This window comes from Cyanistes caeruleus, chromosome 3, assembly GCF_971803275.1.
Source record: "Cyanistes caeruleus chromosome 3, bCyaCae1.hap1.1, whole genome shotgun sequence".
Classification (NCBI taxonomy): domain Eukaryota; kingdom Metazoa; phylum Chordata; class Aves; order Passeriformes; family Paridae; genus Cyanistes; species Cyanistes caeruleus.
This window is the reverse complement of record NC_141703.1, coordinates 3643233-3658635: the sequence shown is the minus strand read 5'-3', so window position 1 is coordinate 3658635 and position 15403 is coordinate 3643233. Positions and strand designations below refer to the sequence as shown.

General features: G+C 38.6%; 1 protein-coding gene across 1 annotated transcript in view; it reads left to right on the top strand.

The window, feature by feature from the left end:
* Positions 1 to 15403, top strand: part of BRWD1 (bromodomain and WD repeat domain containing 1) — a 43767-nt gene that overhangs the window by 12166 nt on the left and 16198 nt on the right. The window contains exons 15-28 of the mRNA XM_086883971.1: positions 206 to 340; positions 1227 to 1355; positions 2582 to 2807; positions 3126 to 3311; positions 4206 to 4389; positions 6035 to 6125; positions 7063 to 7203; positions 8617 to 8702; positions 9565 to 9760; positions 11005 to 11121; positions 11219 to 11326; positions 11661 to 11785; positions 11881 to 11963; positions 12317 to 12428. Of these exons, the coding sequence (XP_086740097.1) occupies positions 206 to 340; positions 1227 to 1355; positions 2582 to 2807; positions 3126 to 3311; positions 4206 to 4389; positions 6035 to 6125; positions 7063 to 7203; positions 8617 to 8702; positions 9565 to 9760; positions 11005 to 11121; positions 11219 to 11326; positions 11661 to 11785; positions 11881 to 11963; positions 12317 to 12428 (1919 nt within the window). The remainder of the gene's footprint in view (positions 1 to 205; positions 341 to 1226; positions 1356 to 2581; positions 2808 to 3125; positions 3312 to 4205; positions 4390 to 6034; positions 6126 to 7062; positions 7204 to 8616; positions 8703 to 9564; positions 9761 to 11004; positions 11122 to 11218; positions 11327 to 11660; positions 11786 to 11880; positions 11964 to 12316; positions 12429 to 15403) is intronic.

Genomic DNA, 15403 nt, shown 5'->3' with positions numbered 1-15403 from the left:
ATTCACCATCCTTTGGCTAAAACTTCATGTTTCTACAGCTCTTGCTTGAATCTAGAAAACTTTTACCTTTGGAATGTTCAAATCTTTGTGGTTGCCTGGGGTTTAATTTTCCAGACAGGACAGCATGGGCTTTGGATTCTGTTGTGAATAACCTGCTGATGTGGATTTTCCTTGTTTCCCTGTGATGTGCAATTTGAAATTGCAGGGCCATGCAGATGAAGTGTTTGTCTTGGAGACCCATCCCTTTGATTGCAGGATAATGCTGTCTGCAGGCCACGATGGCAACATCTTCATATGGGACATCACCAAAGGCACCAAGACAAAGCATTATTTTAACATGGTAAGAGCTTCTTTAAACTCCATTTGTTCCCAGCACACAGCAGAATGATCACTACCAACCTAAGGAATTGCCAGCAACACTCACACCCCTGCACCTTTAGGGAAATAAAAGAAACCCCAAATAACTAAACAGAAAAATCTTAACAGCAGAATTCATTAATTTTTTTTTTCCATAGAGATTTTTTACCGTAGAATTTCCTGATTATTGCATATTTTCCACTCTTTGTTACTGAATATCATTGTGTGCTTCATTCATAGTAATTGTTTTCCTCAGCTAAGGTGAGGTGCCATCTAAAAGGCTCTGGTTTAGGCCATTGTTTCAAGACACTTGTGGACAGATACTTAAAAAAGTCTTAAAAATTATAATCTTACTATCCATTGGCACAGTGCTTGAGGGCTCCATTTGACAGCTCAACATTAACATTTTAAAATGAGTTATTTTCTCTGAGACTTAGGTTCTGATCTAATGTTCATATAAATTTTTTATCATTTTTTTCCCTGGTCATTCAACAGCAAAGAATTTCCATTTTTAAGATCTTAAATTCTCTGGGTTTGTCTAGAAAGTTACTAACAAAACCAATCTATATTAGTTCCAGTTTATTTCAAGCAGTGTGCTGACAGCTAAAAAGCCTCAGAAAAACATGTTTGTTTCCTTATTTTATTCACTGAACAGTAACTTTTCATACCCTCTAGTTCATCTTTTAGAATTGGTTCAGGACTTAAATTCAAGGAGGAAAGAAATATACTGAAGTAACAAAATTCATTGTGTTAATGGAGGTATTTAGGGAAATGCATGGTGGCTTTTGATAGAGTAATTAATTTTTGATGCTTATGGTTTGCTCTGAAAAACGTTCAAATAACTTGAATTTTTTTTTCTTTCAATGCAGATTGAAGGCCAGGGACATGGAGCTGTTTTTGACTGTAAATTTTCACCAGATGGGCAACATTTTGCATGCACAGATTCTCATGGACATCTGCTGATATTTGGCTTTGGCTGTAGCAGGCCTTATGAAAAGGTAAGTTCAGCTTTTTATCAGATCTCTGTATCAAGATTCTAACTGAAATTACATTAGTATGTTAATTAATTTAAAAGTTCATATGTGAAAAATAATTTGTGTGGTTAGAGGATCTAAATGTAATGGATTCCTTGATGTCTGTAAATTGTCTTGCTTATATGATCCTGGAATAGCAGAAAAAAAAACAATGTCTTAACATTCCCATGGGAGTAGTTCTGAAGAATGTTCCTGGAATACATTTTCATCTTGGAGACAGCTAATTCACCTTAATTGTTCAGCCTCAAAAATGCTTCTGATTTCTGCTGGTTTATCTTGCAGTTCTTTAGGTCTTTCCTCACTCAAGCTCAAATTCACTGTAGTTAATTAAATTAAGCAAAAGTAATTTATTGATCCAATGCTGTGGATTTTGAAATACTAGAAAAATATGCATAAGATAAGCGTCTGAATTTATGAAAGACATTTTTGAAATTTTTGAATTTTTTTTAATTCAGTTTTTGAATTTATCAATCTGCTGCCTTTTTGTTTTGATAAATACACATTATTTTCTTCACTTCCCCTCCATTTTTTTTCAGGTTGCAATGCTAATTCCATATGTGTCATTTTAAAGAATTATTTTTTCCTTGCTCTGCATTCCCAACTGAAGTGGAAACTTGTTCCCATCACTGCTGGAAGCAAACATTCTGACTGCGATCTAATAGTTATGTAACCATTTTCCTTAGCCTCATGGACTCAGCAGACTTTCAGTTGTAGGAAAAAACTTCAGGTGGATATAGATTAAGAAAGAAATCATGATTAGGAAATCGTTATTTTGAGAGCTGATGTTGAGCTTTAGCCAAAGATTTCCTTGCAAGGAAACTTAGGGCCACTCACTTAAGAGTTGCACTTGGTGATCCTTGTGGGTCCCTCCAACTCTGAATATTCTGTGATTCTGATAATTGTAGGGGAAAAATATACTATGACAGATTAATATTTTTAAGTGTAAAACAGTACTTTTGCATCAAGTTACCTCAGCTTTTTGTTTTCTGAAAGAATTTTGTTGCCTGCAAAAGTGCTATGGAAGATTGCAGTACTGCAGCACCCATCCAGGTTAACTGAAGTTACACATGAATCTTCTAATTGGGAACGTGCCCTTTCTTTTAAGTAGATTTTAGAGACTTTAGTGCTTGTTCTTTAGTGTATTTTTTTTTTTTCCAAATTGCTGACATAAAAATAAAATTCCCTTTTAGATTCCTGATCAGATGTTCTTCCACACTGACTATCGGCCGCTGATCCGAGACTCCAACAACTACGTGCTGGATGAGCAGACTCAGCAGGCCCCTCACCTCATGCCCCCTCCCTTCTTAGTGGATGTGGATGGAAACCCTCATCCAACAAAATATCAAAGATTGGTGCCAGGAAGAGAGAATTGTGCAGATGAGCATTTGATTCCTCAGCTTGGATATGTAGCAACAAGTAAGACTATCACTAAAGCTCTATATTCAGGAGTGGTTTATGCATTAGTTCCTAAGGGGACGTCAGCAATTTTAAAATATCTTTTTTTTTTTTTTTCACTTGATATTTTGTATTTATGTTCACTAAAGATGCTGGGAGGTCCTACAGTGAATAGAATTTAAACAAGAAAGAAAAAAATCACTTATTCAAATGGTGTTGCAGTTCTTTTCTGTGGGCAGTGGTGTTCACACACTGTTTGGTTGTACATTCCATAAATGTCTTACTTGGAATAAATAATTGTAATAACTTCATTCATTTGATCTGTTTTACACTTGCAAGGTGATGGAGAAGTTGTTGAGCAGGTGATAGGCCAGCAGACGGTTGACCAGGATGAGCCCGGCCTGGAGCCCAGCATTCTGGATGGGATGATCAGACAGCTACAGCTGGAACAGGATCAGAGAACTGGAGCTGACCAAGAATCTGCTCCAAGTGGCCCCCAAAATGGAGAGGGAACACCCAGGAGAGGTCAGGACTGCTGATAAATTATTCAGTAATTGTTCTGCCTTCATTTTAATTGTGCTGTGTGAAATACTGAAACAGGTTTTAACTTCAGTGTAGTTTTGGGGACTGAGATTCCTTTAACATTGTGATACCTGGTTATTTTTATTCATTAAAACACTGTTGCTCCCGTGATTAAATTATGAAGCCTTTCACTTTAAAAGAAAAAGGTCATTAATAATGTGCAAAATATATACAATAGAATTTTTTGCAAATGTTTGCCCAATATAAATTATTTTTGCTTTCCTTACTTTTTGCAAAGTATTGTGCCATTATTCTAGCTGTTTCCCCCTGTCCCTTCTTTATTGAGTTAAACAAGACACTTTCCTAAGCTGTGTCTTTGTGATTTTAATAATGTAATTATATAATATAGATGAAAAAAATATATTTTTTCTTACATAACTATATATTTAATTGTATGTGCTCAGCTCTAGGAAGGGTGCTTTTTAGGGCCTCACTGGCCTCAGAACTGTCTGAAATAGTTCAGAAGAGCCCTTCTGTCACACCACAGTTCCTTTCACCGTGGGGCGTTTGGGAAACCACTGGAATGTGGCACTCGGTGCTCTGTCTGGTTGACAAGGTGGTCATTAGAGAAATGCTGGATCTTGAAGGTCTTTTTCAGCCTGAATGACTCTGATTCTGTGAGAACAGTAGCAGAAACAACCATTTTTAAAGTACTTTGTGTAATCTCTGTGTTTTCTACAAGACACACAATCCTGTGAAGGCTACAAGTCATGTACTTAGAGATAAAAACACAGCCATTATTCTTTTTTTTCTTTTTTTTTTTAATCTTGTAGCAAGAAGCAACAAGCTTCCAGTTCCCTGCAGCGTGGCAAAACCATTTTGATTTGTGTGTTTCAGCTTTCAGAAGGCCCAGTTTGGACATCCAGTCCCCGCCCAACATCGGGCTGCGGCGCAGCGGGCAGGTGGAGGGCGTGCGGCAGATGCACCAGAACGCCCCGCGCAGCCAGATGGCCACCGAGAGGGACCTGCAGGCCTGGAGGCGCAGGGTGGTGGTGCCAGAGATCCCCCCCAGCTTACTCAGGTCTGTCAGCAGCCTGCAGGTGATGCCTGGAGAGGCTGCCTAGAACAGAGGTTAGACAGAGAATAAAGTAGGGATTATTAAAGGTCTTTAAAAGATACAGCTTGTGCTGTGCAGGAGCCTGACATAGGCTACACACAAGATGGGATTGATGGTCATGAGTTTTTCAGGCAGGAACTGATGCCTAAAGAGGCTGACCTGGAACAGAGGCTAGACAAAGGATGAAGTAGGTATTTATTGAAAGGCCTTCAGAAGATACCCATTAGGCAGTACAAGAGCCTGGCCGTGGCTCTGCCCGAGATGAACACAAGATGGACAACTGGTCATGAGTTTTCACACTTTTGTAAGTTTTGATCCATTTCCAGTTTGGGGTTAATTGTCCAATTACAGCATCAGGTGATGAAGTCCCATCCTCCCAGACTGCTCCATCAGTTTGCTGTTAACATTTTTTGGGCCTGAAGTTGCAATTGTGTCCTTGGTTCTGGGGCTGAAAAGGATTGTTGTGTCTGACTGAACTGTGAGGAGAACTTGCTAACACTTCATATGAAGTTCAGAGTCGCACATTAAGGCAGTACAGAATCTAAAAAATATGAAAGCTAAAACCTAAGGCATCAATATAAGTGGTCTGTTTGCATATCAGAGGTTAATTTTCCACCTGTAGCTTCAGGTAATGAAATCTTATCCCCCTGGTTTGCTTCTCCCCCCTATTCACTTTTGTTTATACTTTTCGTGGCCTAAGGCAGCTGGTGTCACTCTGGTTTCCAGACCCAGAAGTGTTTAGTCTGACCAAAATGTGAAGAGAGCTAGCTAGCATTCTGTATTGAGTTCAGAATTAAACACTAAAGCAGTAATTTGTAGCATCTGAAAAATATAAAAAAATATAAAAAAATATAAAAGCTACATCTTAAGGCATCACAGGCAGCAGTGGGGACAGCACATCAGCTTGGTTTGTATAAATTGAGTGCTGTTACACCAGAAGTAGAATGGATGCTGTTGGAATAGTTCAGTGTTGTGGGCAGATGTGCTAAAAGCTCATAATTGCAAGGTCCATTCAATGAGAAGGAAGGGATTGAATGAGTCTAGTTGAATGATTCTCCCCTATTTCAGTATTTTAAGGCATTTCCAGGTCATCTGGGTCACCTAGATTCTTGCTTTCTCCAAAATAAAAGATACAGGTTGAATTCATTTACATGGAAGAATTGGGTGAGATTGTGTTCTCTGTGAGACTTTTGGAGGTGATGAGTTATAACCCCTGGAAATGCTAAACCAGTTGCTTTCAAAAGTACTATCAGTATTCATCTGTGAAGAGGAGAATTAGTAGCTAAACATCTCTTTTTTAAAGCCACAACCACAGGTGCTACCACATTCCTCAGGGTTTTAAGAAGCATTCCCAGTGTTGGGAGGTAGAATGATTGCAAACAGAAAAATGTGAATTAAAAATAAGGATGTTTGATGTTTGGAATGAAGTCTTTCTTACCATCCATATTTTTTACTCTTACCTGGAAATGATAGGATGATTTAGAGTTAATTGAGCAACAATAACATCTGAAATTAAAAATGGAATGGAATTGGGTGTGAGAGAGATCCCTTAAAGAGACCAGCATTGTCAAAATGGGTATAGAATTAGATTTTCATGGCTTTCTTGTAGGAAACAGGAAGAATATCGGACTGCAAAAGGGGAAGAAGAGAGAGATCTTTATGCAACAGAGAAGAAAAAGTCATTTGAGTCACTGGAAAAGGTACGTGGCAGCTTCTGGAAAAGTGAACGTTCTGTGCCCAGGGACAAGTGGTGGTGTGGAAAATGAAAGCAGAGGTTTCTGCTGTGGTATTCCAAGGACCCTGATGATTCAGTTCCCAATTATTGCAGGACAAGGTTTGATTTATTTTTATGGATACCTGGAATTATTTTTGCTTTCAGTCTTGCCTGATTGTATGTGAGGAATTTGGGAGTAATTTTTAAAGGCAGGATGGCTTTCAGGCCATTCTGGTTTTGAGTGCAGTTACACAGCTATTGAAAGTCCTAAAGCACTGAGAGCATTCAAGGTCCTGTACTTGAGGAATCACAGGGTATTGCTGTTATATTGCTGTTTGCCATTTTACTTTAGATAATTTTGTGTGGGGGGAAACTTTTGCAGACTTCCCTTCTTTCAAGTGCTTTTTTCATTACCTGTTTTGTGGGAGAGATTAGCAAGAAGGAAATACTGGTTATTGTGCTCTTTTTATAAGCTTGTTGTCCGATTCATCTTAGAGTACAAAGCAATTTGACACAAGAATTCTACTGCATGATCCCCTTTACTGAGGGGAGCTGGGGGTTGAAACAAAATGATCTTGAAGGTCCCTTCCAACCCAAACCATTTTTTGCTTCTGTGATTGTGTGTTGTAGGCAGTTAATGTCTTGATTCTGTAAATACATTTATCAGGTGATATGAAGAGCTGGCACAGAGGTTTATAAAGAGTTTATAAATTTCTTAGAACAATTAATAAATCTTAAATTTGGAACAGCAAAATTTAAACTTTGGGCTTACATGAAAATTATTTCTTGTGAAAGGGAGTCTTAATAATGCTGTTTCAGTTTTTGCATTCAGCAGTGCTTTTAGCCACCCTTTCCCCCTCATAAAAGTTTGCCACATAAATATTTTTATTTAACTCCTGTTCTTTCCCTTCTTTATAAACTAGAGTGACTCTGAGTCTTCATTAATCCAATCAAAGCGTCGATTGCACAGACGGAAATATTCCAACTACAGAACACGGAAGAACATTGAACAGCTGGAGTCTTCTGAGGAGGAGAGGGACAACTGCTTTGGCTTGATAGAGCAGGTGAGTTCTCTTCTGAGTTTGGATTTTGAACTTGAGTTGCTCCATAAATGAAATGAAATGTGCCTTTTCTCTGTTACACAAAACAAAAAACCCTACCCCTTCTTTTTCCAGACAAAGTATCTCTGTGAGCAGCATCCTTGTTAGCACTTCTCAAACCTGTTGTGTTGCTTTAATTAAGACAGTATTTCCTGTCAGTTTATAAATGGTTCAACTGGTTTTGCAGAGAATTTTCTAAAACAAATCCACAGCCCAAGGCAAAAATCTGATGGACAATTGGTTGGCTTCAGGTGACATTTGGAGTTTAGATGTGTTTTAATGTTTTTCTGTGGAAATTGTGAAGGTTCTTGCTAATGTGATTCTTCCACAGCATCTCTTCCTCTTGGCCTGGGGTGACACAGGACTTTGTGGGTAGCAGGAGTTTTTTGTTTGTGTCTGATGTGTTGTCAGACTGGAAAAGGGTGATAGGACTGCTTGGACTGTCCTTGTGTTGCCTTGCCCACAAGGGAATAATTTTAAATTGGGAAAGGGAAAAGTGGAAGGAGCAGAGAAGCTGAGACTTGGAGCAGTCACTTTGTTAAGGAAGAACAGTGAACAAAAGGAAGCACGTTCAGGAGACTGGGAAATCCTGGAAGTAAGATGAGGAATGGTATTCCTTGGAAATTCTGTCCTTTCCTTGCCTCTTAATAAAGAATTTCAGTGCAGCTAAAAACAATAAATCACTTAAATTGAATGTAAAGTTCAGTGGGTATTGAACTTTGATATTGTAGGTTATCATCTACACAGTGTATGAGGACTTAGTGAGAGGACTCTTAGCTTTGTTACTCTGAAAATGACAATCAGTCTAATTCGAACACTTGAAGCTACAATTGAGATCCCATGGAGTTTTATATTTTTTGGTTTTTTGTTTGACAGAGTACAGCTTGACACATGAGCCATGCATCATACTGACTCAGTTATGAAAAACACATTTAAAACATGTTAATGCAAATAGTTGATGGGCAACAATCAGGAAATTAGTAAAATCATGGTATATTCTGGTGTATCTACTGTTGCATTTAAATACATGCATGAGTGCTCCTATTAGTACTTACTCCATTGATACTAAAAGGAGAGGAGGGGAAAAAACCCTCATCTGATTCCAACTTGCATAACTAATGAAAAAAAATCATAGCAGTGACAGAACATCCCCTTGTGTATGGAGATGTGATTGTTTTTCTTGATCTATTCCTTTTGTGATGTAAATTTTTCCCTGTCAAGTCAGATTTTACAAACTATATGACCTAATTACTTTTATTTCCATTTTAACAACTGTTTTACCAAACTTCTTGTAAATTTGATAATATGGGCAAGATGTTTTTAAGTTTTAGACCCTTAAAACATGGGTTTGGCTTGAGTGTGTATTTTTAAATTTAGGAAGCTGAAGAAAGTGAGGGCTCTGATTCATCTGATGAAGAGGAAGAGTGGAGAAGTGACAAGAAAAGCAACAGTAATAGTTCTAGGTAAAGTGAAAAAACACATCTCATAATGAGTTTTACTTGAATGTTCACAAATTAAGAGTTGTATGAAAGCTCTGTGGTGCTTATGATCATATGATAATAATGATGATAAACATATTAGGAATAATTCATTTATGTCATTGACACATTGTATTGTTACTTACTGTTCCATTTCACCAAATCATTTCTACTTTTTAATATAACTCCAAGCCCCTTTGCTTTTTTTGCCATATGGCAAGGAGAGATAAGAGTCTGGACTTTTTCTATAGTGTATTTTTTGGAGGGATGAAAGATTTTGTTTCGGAAATTTTTTCCCAGTTTCATTTGGGGAATTTTTGGATTTTGGTTTTTTACCTTGCTCCTTAAAAAAAATTTTGAAAAATCTGAATTTTTAAGTTTCTAGTTTTATGTAGAGTTGTTACAGATAAGTTTTTTTATTGCTTCATTGTGGCTATTTTAGATATTCTTCTAGAATTCTGTAGTACTAGAAATAAAAAATACTCAGAGAGAATGTGGCTGCGTAGCTGAGATTTGGGTAAGTGTAAAGTATTTAAGCAGTTTTTAGTTCATGTGTTCCTTAGGAAGGACTCCTAATTAGTCCAGAATTCCATTGTACAACTTTCTTGAATAAACTTACTGATTTTAGAATTCACCAGACTTGAGCTGTTTAAAGAAATGTGCTTTGAATTAGTGGATTCTCTCAAAAATTCATGTTAAGCTTCAAGTGAAGTCATGGTTACAACAGGGCAAAGTGAGTTTGAAGCTGCTTTCAGCAGCACTTGCTGGTATTTTTCTGAGGGAGTTCAGCATTCTGAAATAGTGAGAGCTTGGTTGTGTTTGTGTTTCCCCTGCCCTCTGTGGACAGTGATTCCTCGAGCCGATATTCCGACTGGATCGCGGATGCCGGGATCAACCTGCAGCCCCCGCTGCGCACCTCGCGCAGGAAAGCGCTCAGGTACTGCAGCACCTCCGAGGATGAGGTGTCAGCTGAGAAATCCTCTCCTCCCAAGAGGAGAAGGAGGAAGAGGAGGAAAAAACCCAAACCAAAAAAGCAAGAGGAGGTAGAGTTTTCTTTCTTTTCTTTTTTTATTTTCTACACAGTTATTTCTCTCTTAGGGGCTAGGTCTCTTTGCTAGAAACTGTTAATATAATTTTTACTGCCATTAGCCAAGGATCTTCATGTCACTACACACAGGGTACGTGAAATTGATTTGAGATCATTCCCAGTGTGAGGGATCTGCTGATTTGTAGGGAAGATTCTGCATTCCGAGTGAAGGCGCTTTCATTTCAGATGAAAGGGGTTAATGGTGTTAAAGGGGAAATGTGTTTAATAAATACTAGTACAGAAATCAGGCTTTTCCCAAAGGACAGAACAAGGGGGGATGGCTTTAAACTGAAGGAGAGCAGGGTTAGATTAGATACTAGGAAGGAATTCTTGACTCTGAGGGTGGTGAAGCACTGGGACATGTTGTCCACAGAAGTTGTGGCTGCCCTATCTCTGGAAATGTCCAAGGCCAGGATGGGCAGGACATATTTTGTTTGACAGAATACAGCTTGACACATGAGCCATGCATCAACACAAAAAATGGGCAGGGCTTGGAGGAGCCTGGGATAGTGGAAGGTTCCATGCTCTGCTTGTGGCAGGGTATGGAACAAGATGATCTTTGAGGTCTCTTCGAACCCAAACCATTCTGTGACTCTATACCTTGTTTAACTTGTCTGGTTTTTTACCTGTTATAATGCACAGGGGGCACAGTCACTGCATTCATGGTGGCCATGTATACTTGGGTTGAATTCTTAATTTTTTTCTAAATTACAGTAATTACTCTATTCTAAACTACTGAATTTTTAAAGTTAATTTAAATAATTACCTTAAATTACAATAACTACTGTTAGTTGTTTTCTCTCATAAAGAAGCAAACAATTTTTTTTTTTTAGCCTGGGGTAATTTTGATAGATTTGGTCTGCTTTTCTCTCTATCCTTTCACTTTTTTCTAAGTAGAATCAGTTTCTTGCAGCTTGAATAATTTTTAATTGTGTACTGAGACTGTCATCTGAATTATAAAACTTTCTGCTAAGGCCTGCATAATAATGACTTGCTCACTCAAATCTCCAGATAGGAAAGGAATGTTTAGTATTAGAATTACAAATACAGTTAGAACTCAAGAAAAGCCTTGGAGGAATTCTGCTGATAACCATTTGGAAATGCTGTAGATTAGTCCTCTATGAATTAAGCAGTTGTCTGCCAAATCAAAATGGAATGATTTGCTTAGAATTCATGTCCATTATGTCTGATTTTGTGAAGGCTGATGCTGCAGCACAACCACTGAACTTGGAGTTTTCCTATGACTGGCACCCTCCAGTCTGGATCACGGACACGGCTCTCCGAAGGTCCCCGTTTGTCCCTCAGATGGGGGACGAGGTAGGAACGTGGATTAAAATCTTCCAATGCTTGTGATTATTTAATTGCTAAATACAGGAAAACATTCACTGTTTGGGCTTGTTGGGATGTTTTTTAGGTGATATATTTCCGACAAGGGCATGAAGCTTACATTGAAGCAGTGAGAAGAAATAATATTTATGAACTGAATCCACACAAGGAGCCTTGGAGAAAAGTGGTGCTGAGGGTAGGTCTGCACTGAAGGTTCTGTGGGTTTATAAAAGTGTCTGTGACTGAAGAGTTTTATTATTCAATTTGCAAAACATGGATTTGTGAGGTTACTAATACTTCTGATGGGGAAAGTGTGTTCAATTACAAGATTGTCTTCAGTATTTTCTGTGGGAGCCAAATGAAATACCTGTGTTAAAATCCTAAGGGTGACAGACTGCCTTCCATTGAAATCTCAAATCTAATTTCAGTATTTTGCACGTGGGTACAGTTGGTTAATTCATGTTAAACTAAGAGTTCTGTGCATGGTCCATAAGATTAAACTTGCTGAAGCTGTTTGTTCTTACCTGTAGGATCAGGAATTGGTAAAAATTGTTGGAATTAGATATGAAGTTGGTCCTCCCACGTTGTGTTGCCTCAAGCTTGCCTTTATAGATCACGCCACTGGGAAACACACAGACAAATCATTTTCCATCAGGTATGTGCAGTTTTAATTTCCTGAAAAGTGTTTAAGAATGTTTCTCTTCTTCCCAAAGCCCTGAGGCACACGTGAGTGACGATTTTTTTATCCAGATACCACGACATGCCAGATGTTATCGACTTCCTTATCTTACGTCAGTTCTACGATGAAGCCCGGCAGAGGAACTGGCAGGCCTGTAAGTGTTTGCTGAGTGTTGGATTGAACAGTTTTGCAGTCACAAATGTCTCCTTGGCTAATTGCTGCATGTGTAGGGTCAGAGGGGTTCTCTGGTAAGCAAGAGTCAGAAATTTGAACCTTGGAGGTCCTGCAGTAGATGTAAATACCGAATACAGCCACCAAAATACATATCCAGGCTGTCCTGTTCCTGTTTTTATTTTAAAGCTAAATAACATTCTTACATGTCAGTGGACCTAGAACTTTTAAGTATGGAGAGAAATGGAACAGTACATTTATCAATTTTTTTCTGATTGCATGTGGAAGCCACAGAGTTAAATCCTTCTCTCAGTAGAATATCTGTGTTTGCTGCAGCCGACAGGTTCCGCTCCATTATTGACGATGCCTGGTGGTTTGGGACAGTGCTGGGTCAGGAACCTTATCAGCCTCAGTATCCAGACAGTCACTTCCAGTGTTACAGTGTCAAGTGAGTATAAAATTATTTCATTTCCAATGTTGTTAGAATGCCTTTGCTCTCACACAGCTGCCTCATTGCTATGAGAATGTAGAAATTGTTCATTTAAATTATCTTGCTCCTGGTATTGTTACTTCTTAATGGTTCTAAGTTGCTGCTGTAGCACAATATGGATATGTAATAACTTGTGGTATCTTGTTAATGAGTAGTAATATGGTAAAAGCAGCTGTTGACCTCTTCACATTTCCTGTACTGGGTAATTCTGGGTCCCTTCCACAAAGCAAGCAATGCAGTTTTCTGTGAATATTAATTATTGGTCTGCACTGATGGTTGGTTTGGGGATGCTGAATCTCCTCTGTGGTTGCTGACAAGGTCTTTATGCCTCAGGTCCTCACACTTTGTCTTTTCACATTGTGCGCCCTTTTCCATATCAACAGAGAGGCCTTCAGACAAAGGAGGGGAATGGAAAACAAAGATATCTCTGGACTTCAGTGTTCAGATTCAGGATATTGACCTTGTTCTGCCCTGTCAAAGCTGTCTGGAATAGAAAAACAGAATGGTTTGTGTTGGAAGGAACCTTAATGATCATTAGTTCCAAGCCCCTGCCATGGGCAGGGATACCTTCCGCTATCCCAGGTTGCTCAGAGCTCCAAAACTGGCCTTGGACACTTCCAGGGATGAAGTGGCCACAACTTCTTTGGACAACTTGTGTCAAGGCCTCACCACCCTCAGAGACAAGAATTCCTTCCTAGTGTCTAATCTAACCCTTCTCTCTGGCAGCTTAAGGCCATTCCCCCTTGTCCTTCACTCCATGCCATTGTGAAGGTCCCTCTCCAGCATTCTTGTCACCTCCTTTTGGCACTGAATGGATAATTCTGGAATTTTGCTTGGTTTTCCCCCAGCAAGGGAGGACTGTAAGGAGAATAAACAGTGAATATTCATTATTCCTATTTCCATCATGCCCAGGGACAGTTCCCATGTGTTGCACAATACATTTAATAATCACAGTAACATTCTTGGAGTACTTCTTAATTGCTTTTTCACTCAGAGGCTTTTGAAGCTGTTGCTCACCACAAAGAAGGGAAATTCTATAGCTGATAGACAATCCAGTGAGACTGCCAAGATTGTCTTACATGTTTTGGTTCCTTGTCTCATCTACTTGTCTTCTCTCTCAATAATTTTCCTTGGTGGGAAGGTGGAAGTAACTCCCAGGTTGAAGTTCTTGCCTCTTACCTTCCCTTCTGTATTCCATCCATTCCATGTCTTTTGTTGTGTAGCACAGATGTTCCTTAGGAGCAAGTTCAGGTGGGCTCTGGATGTTTCTTGGCCAGTTCACAAATCCAGTTTCCAGTTACGAACAAAAACCTGGTGCCAGTTTTTCCTAGGCTTCTTTCTCCTGTAAGATTTAAAGAATATTTCAGTATTTTAATGCACCAGCCTTTAACAGAAAAGTCTAGAGCTGCTTTAAAGGAAGCAGTGCTGTGTTCCTTAAGATCCTTTTCCAAAAGGACTTTATTCTACCTGCCCTCACAAACAGCTCTTCTAGGGTACAGTCTTAAGATATGTGTATAAAAATATCTGGGGTGTTTGGCAGCTGTATTTAGGTTTTGTGACCTGGCTGGGTCTACACTTATTTCAGTTTTCAAAATGGAAAACAAATGAATTGAAGATAATTTTTAATATTTTTGTTGCTTCATTGGCAAGACAGTAATAGGTGTTTGTGTAGAAGCAGCTTGATTTATTATGAAGTTACCTGGCATTACCTGGGCAAGTGGAACTTAAGCAGAACTAAGTGAGGCTTAAGCTGTACTAAACTCTTGAAAAAGTCTTACATGCAAAATTATGAATTAATATATCTGTTTGTGAATATCAACAACTTGTGAAGTATTGTACAATAACTGGGGAGGAGAACTGGACAGATCAACCTTTAGGACTCATAGTTTATAAAAATCAAAGAGGCTGAATGATCCAGGTGTTCCTAAGGCATTGAGAAATCCAAAACAACAGAGGGTTTAGTTATAGAATACTCTGAGCACCATCATTTCAGTTTCCAGCTGGTTTGAAATAAATACACAGGAGGCGTTAGACCAAGTATCTGAGTTTATTAAGGCATCAGAATTAGACCCAGGAATCTGGAGAGCTCTGACAGGAAACTGCTGGCAAAGCTCTGGAGGGAAATTGGTGAACTGCAGTCTGATCTATTGGTCTCTGATGTGGGCTTGTAATAGGAAATAAAAATGAGAACATAAGGATTAACCCAGCTGTAGGAAAGATCCAGGACTCCGTCAGTACAGGGTACTTCTGCCTCTCTGGACCAGTGAGGTGTGAAGCTGATCCAGTCAGACATTTCTTACCTTGGAAGTAGCAAAATTCATTGATATTTTGTGTTTTTAAAAACATGTAAAAATCTGCCCAAATGTGGTGGGATTTGGAGAGATCTTAGAATGATGTTCACACTTAAGAGTTCAATATCAGAATGAATATCCAGATCTATCAATAACACTTGTGTTGCTTTTGCTTTGTCTTGCACCTTAATTGACTTCAGTTTCTTCATTTTATGTGTATTATTTTCTTTGTCCTAATGTCCTCTGCCCCATAAATTTCCATGCTAGCATATGAGATTCCTCACTTCCTGTTCTCCCTTAATCCATGGACTTGCACAACTCCTGCTGTGATCAGCAAGAAGAATCTTCTCCTGTATTTTTCTCAAATCTTCCCCTGGATGTTATCTCACTTTTCCAAATGTGCAGCTTATTTTTCTTCTTCATCTTCTTGATACAAGCTCTGTAAAATTGATTTATATATTGGGTAAGTTGCATAAAGCCAAAATCAGGAGCACAATTTCAATCTGAAATTGGTTATGAAGAATGTTTCGTTTTTGCTGATTGCAGACCAATGCCTTTGTTTATGTACATGTTTTTACAGTGTATTTTGTCAATACCTACAAATAGCTGTAATTTAAATGTGTTTATGGCTGAGATTTAAAT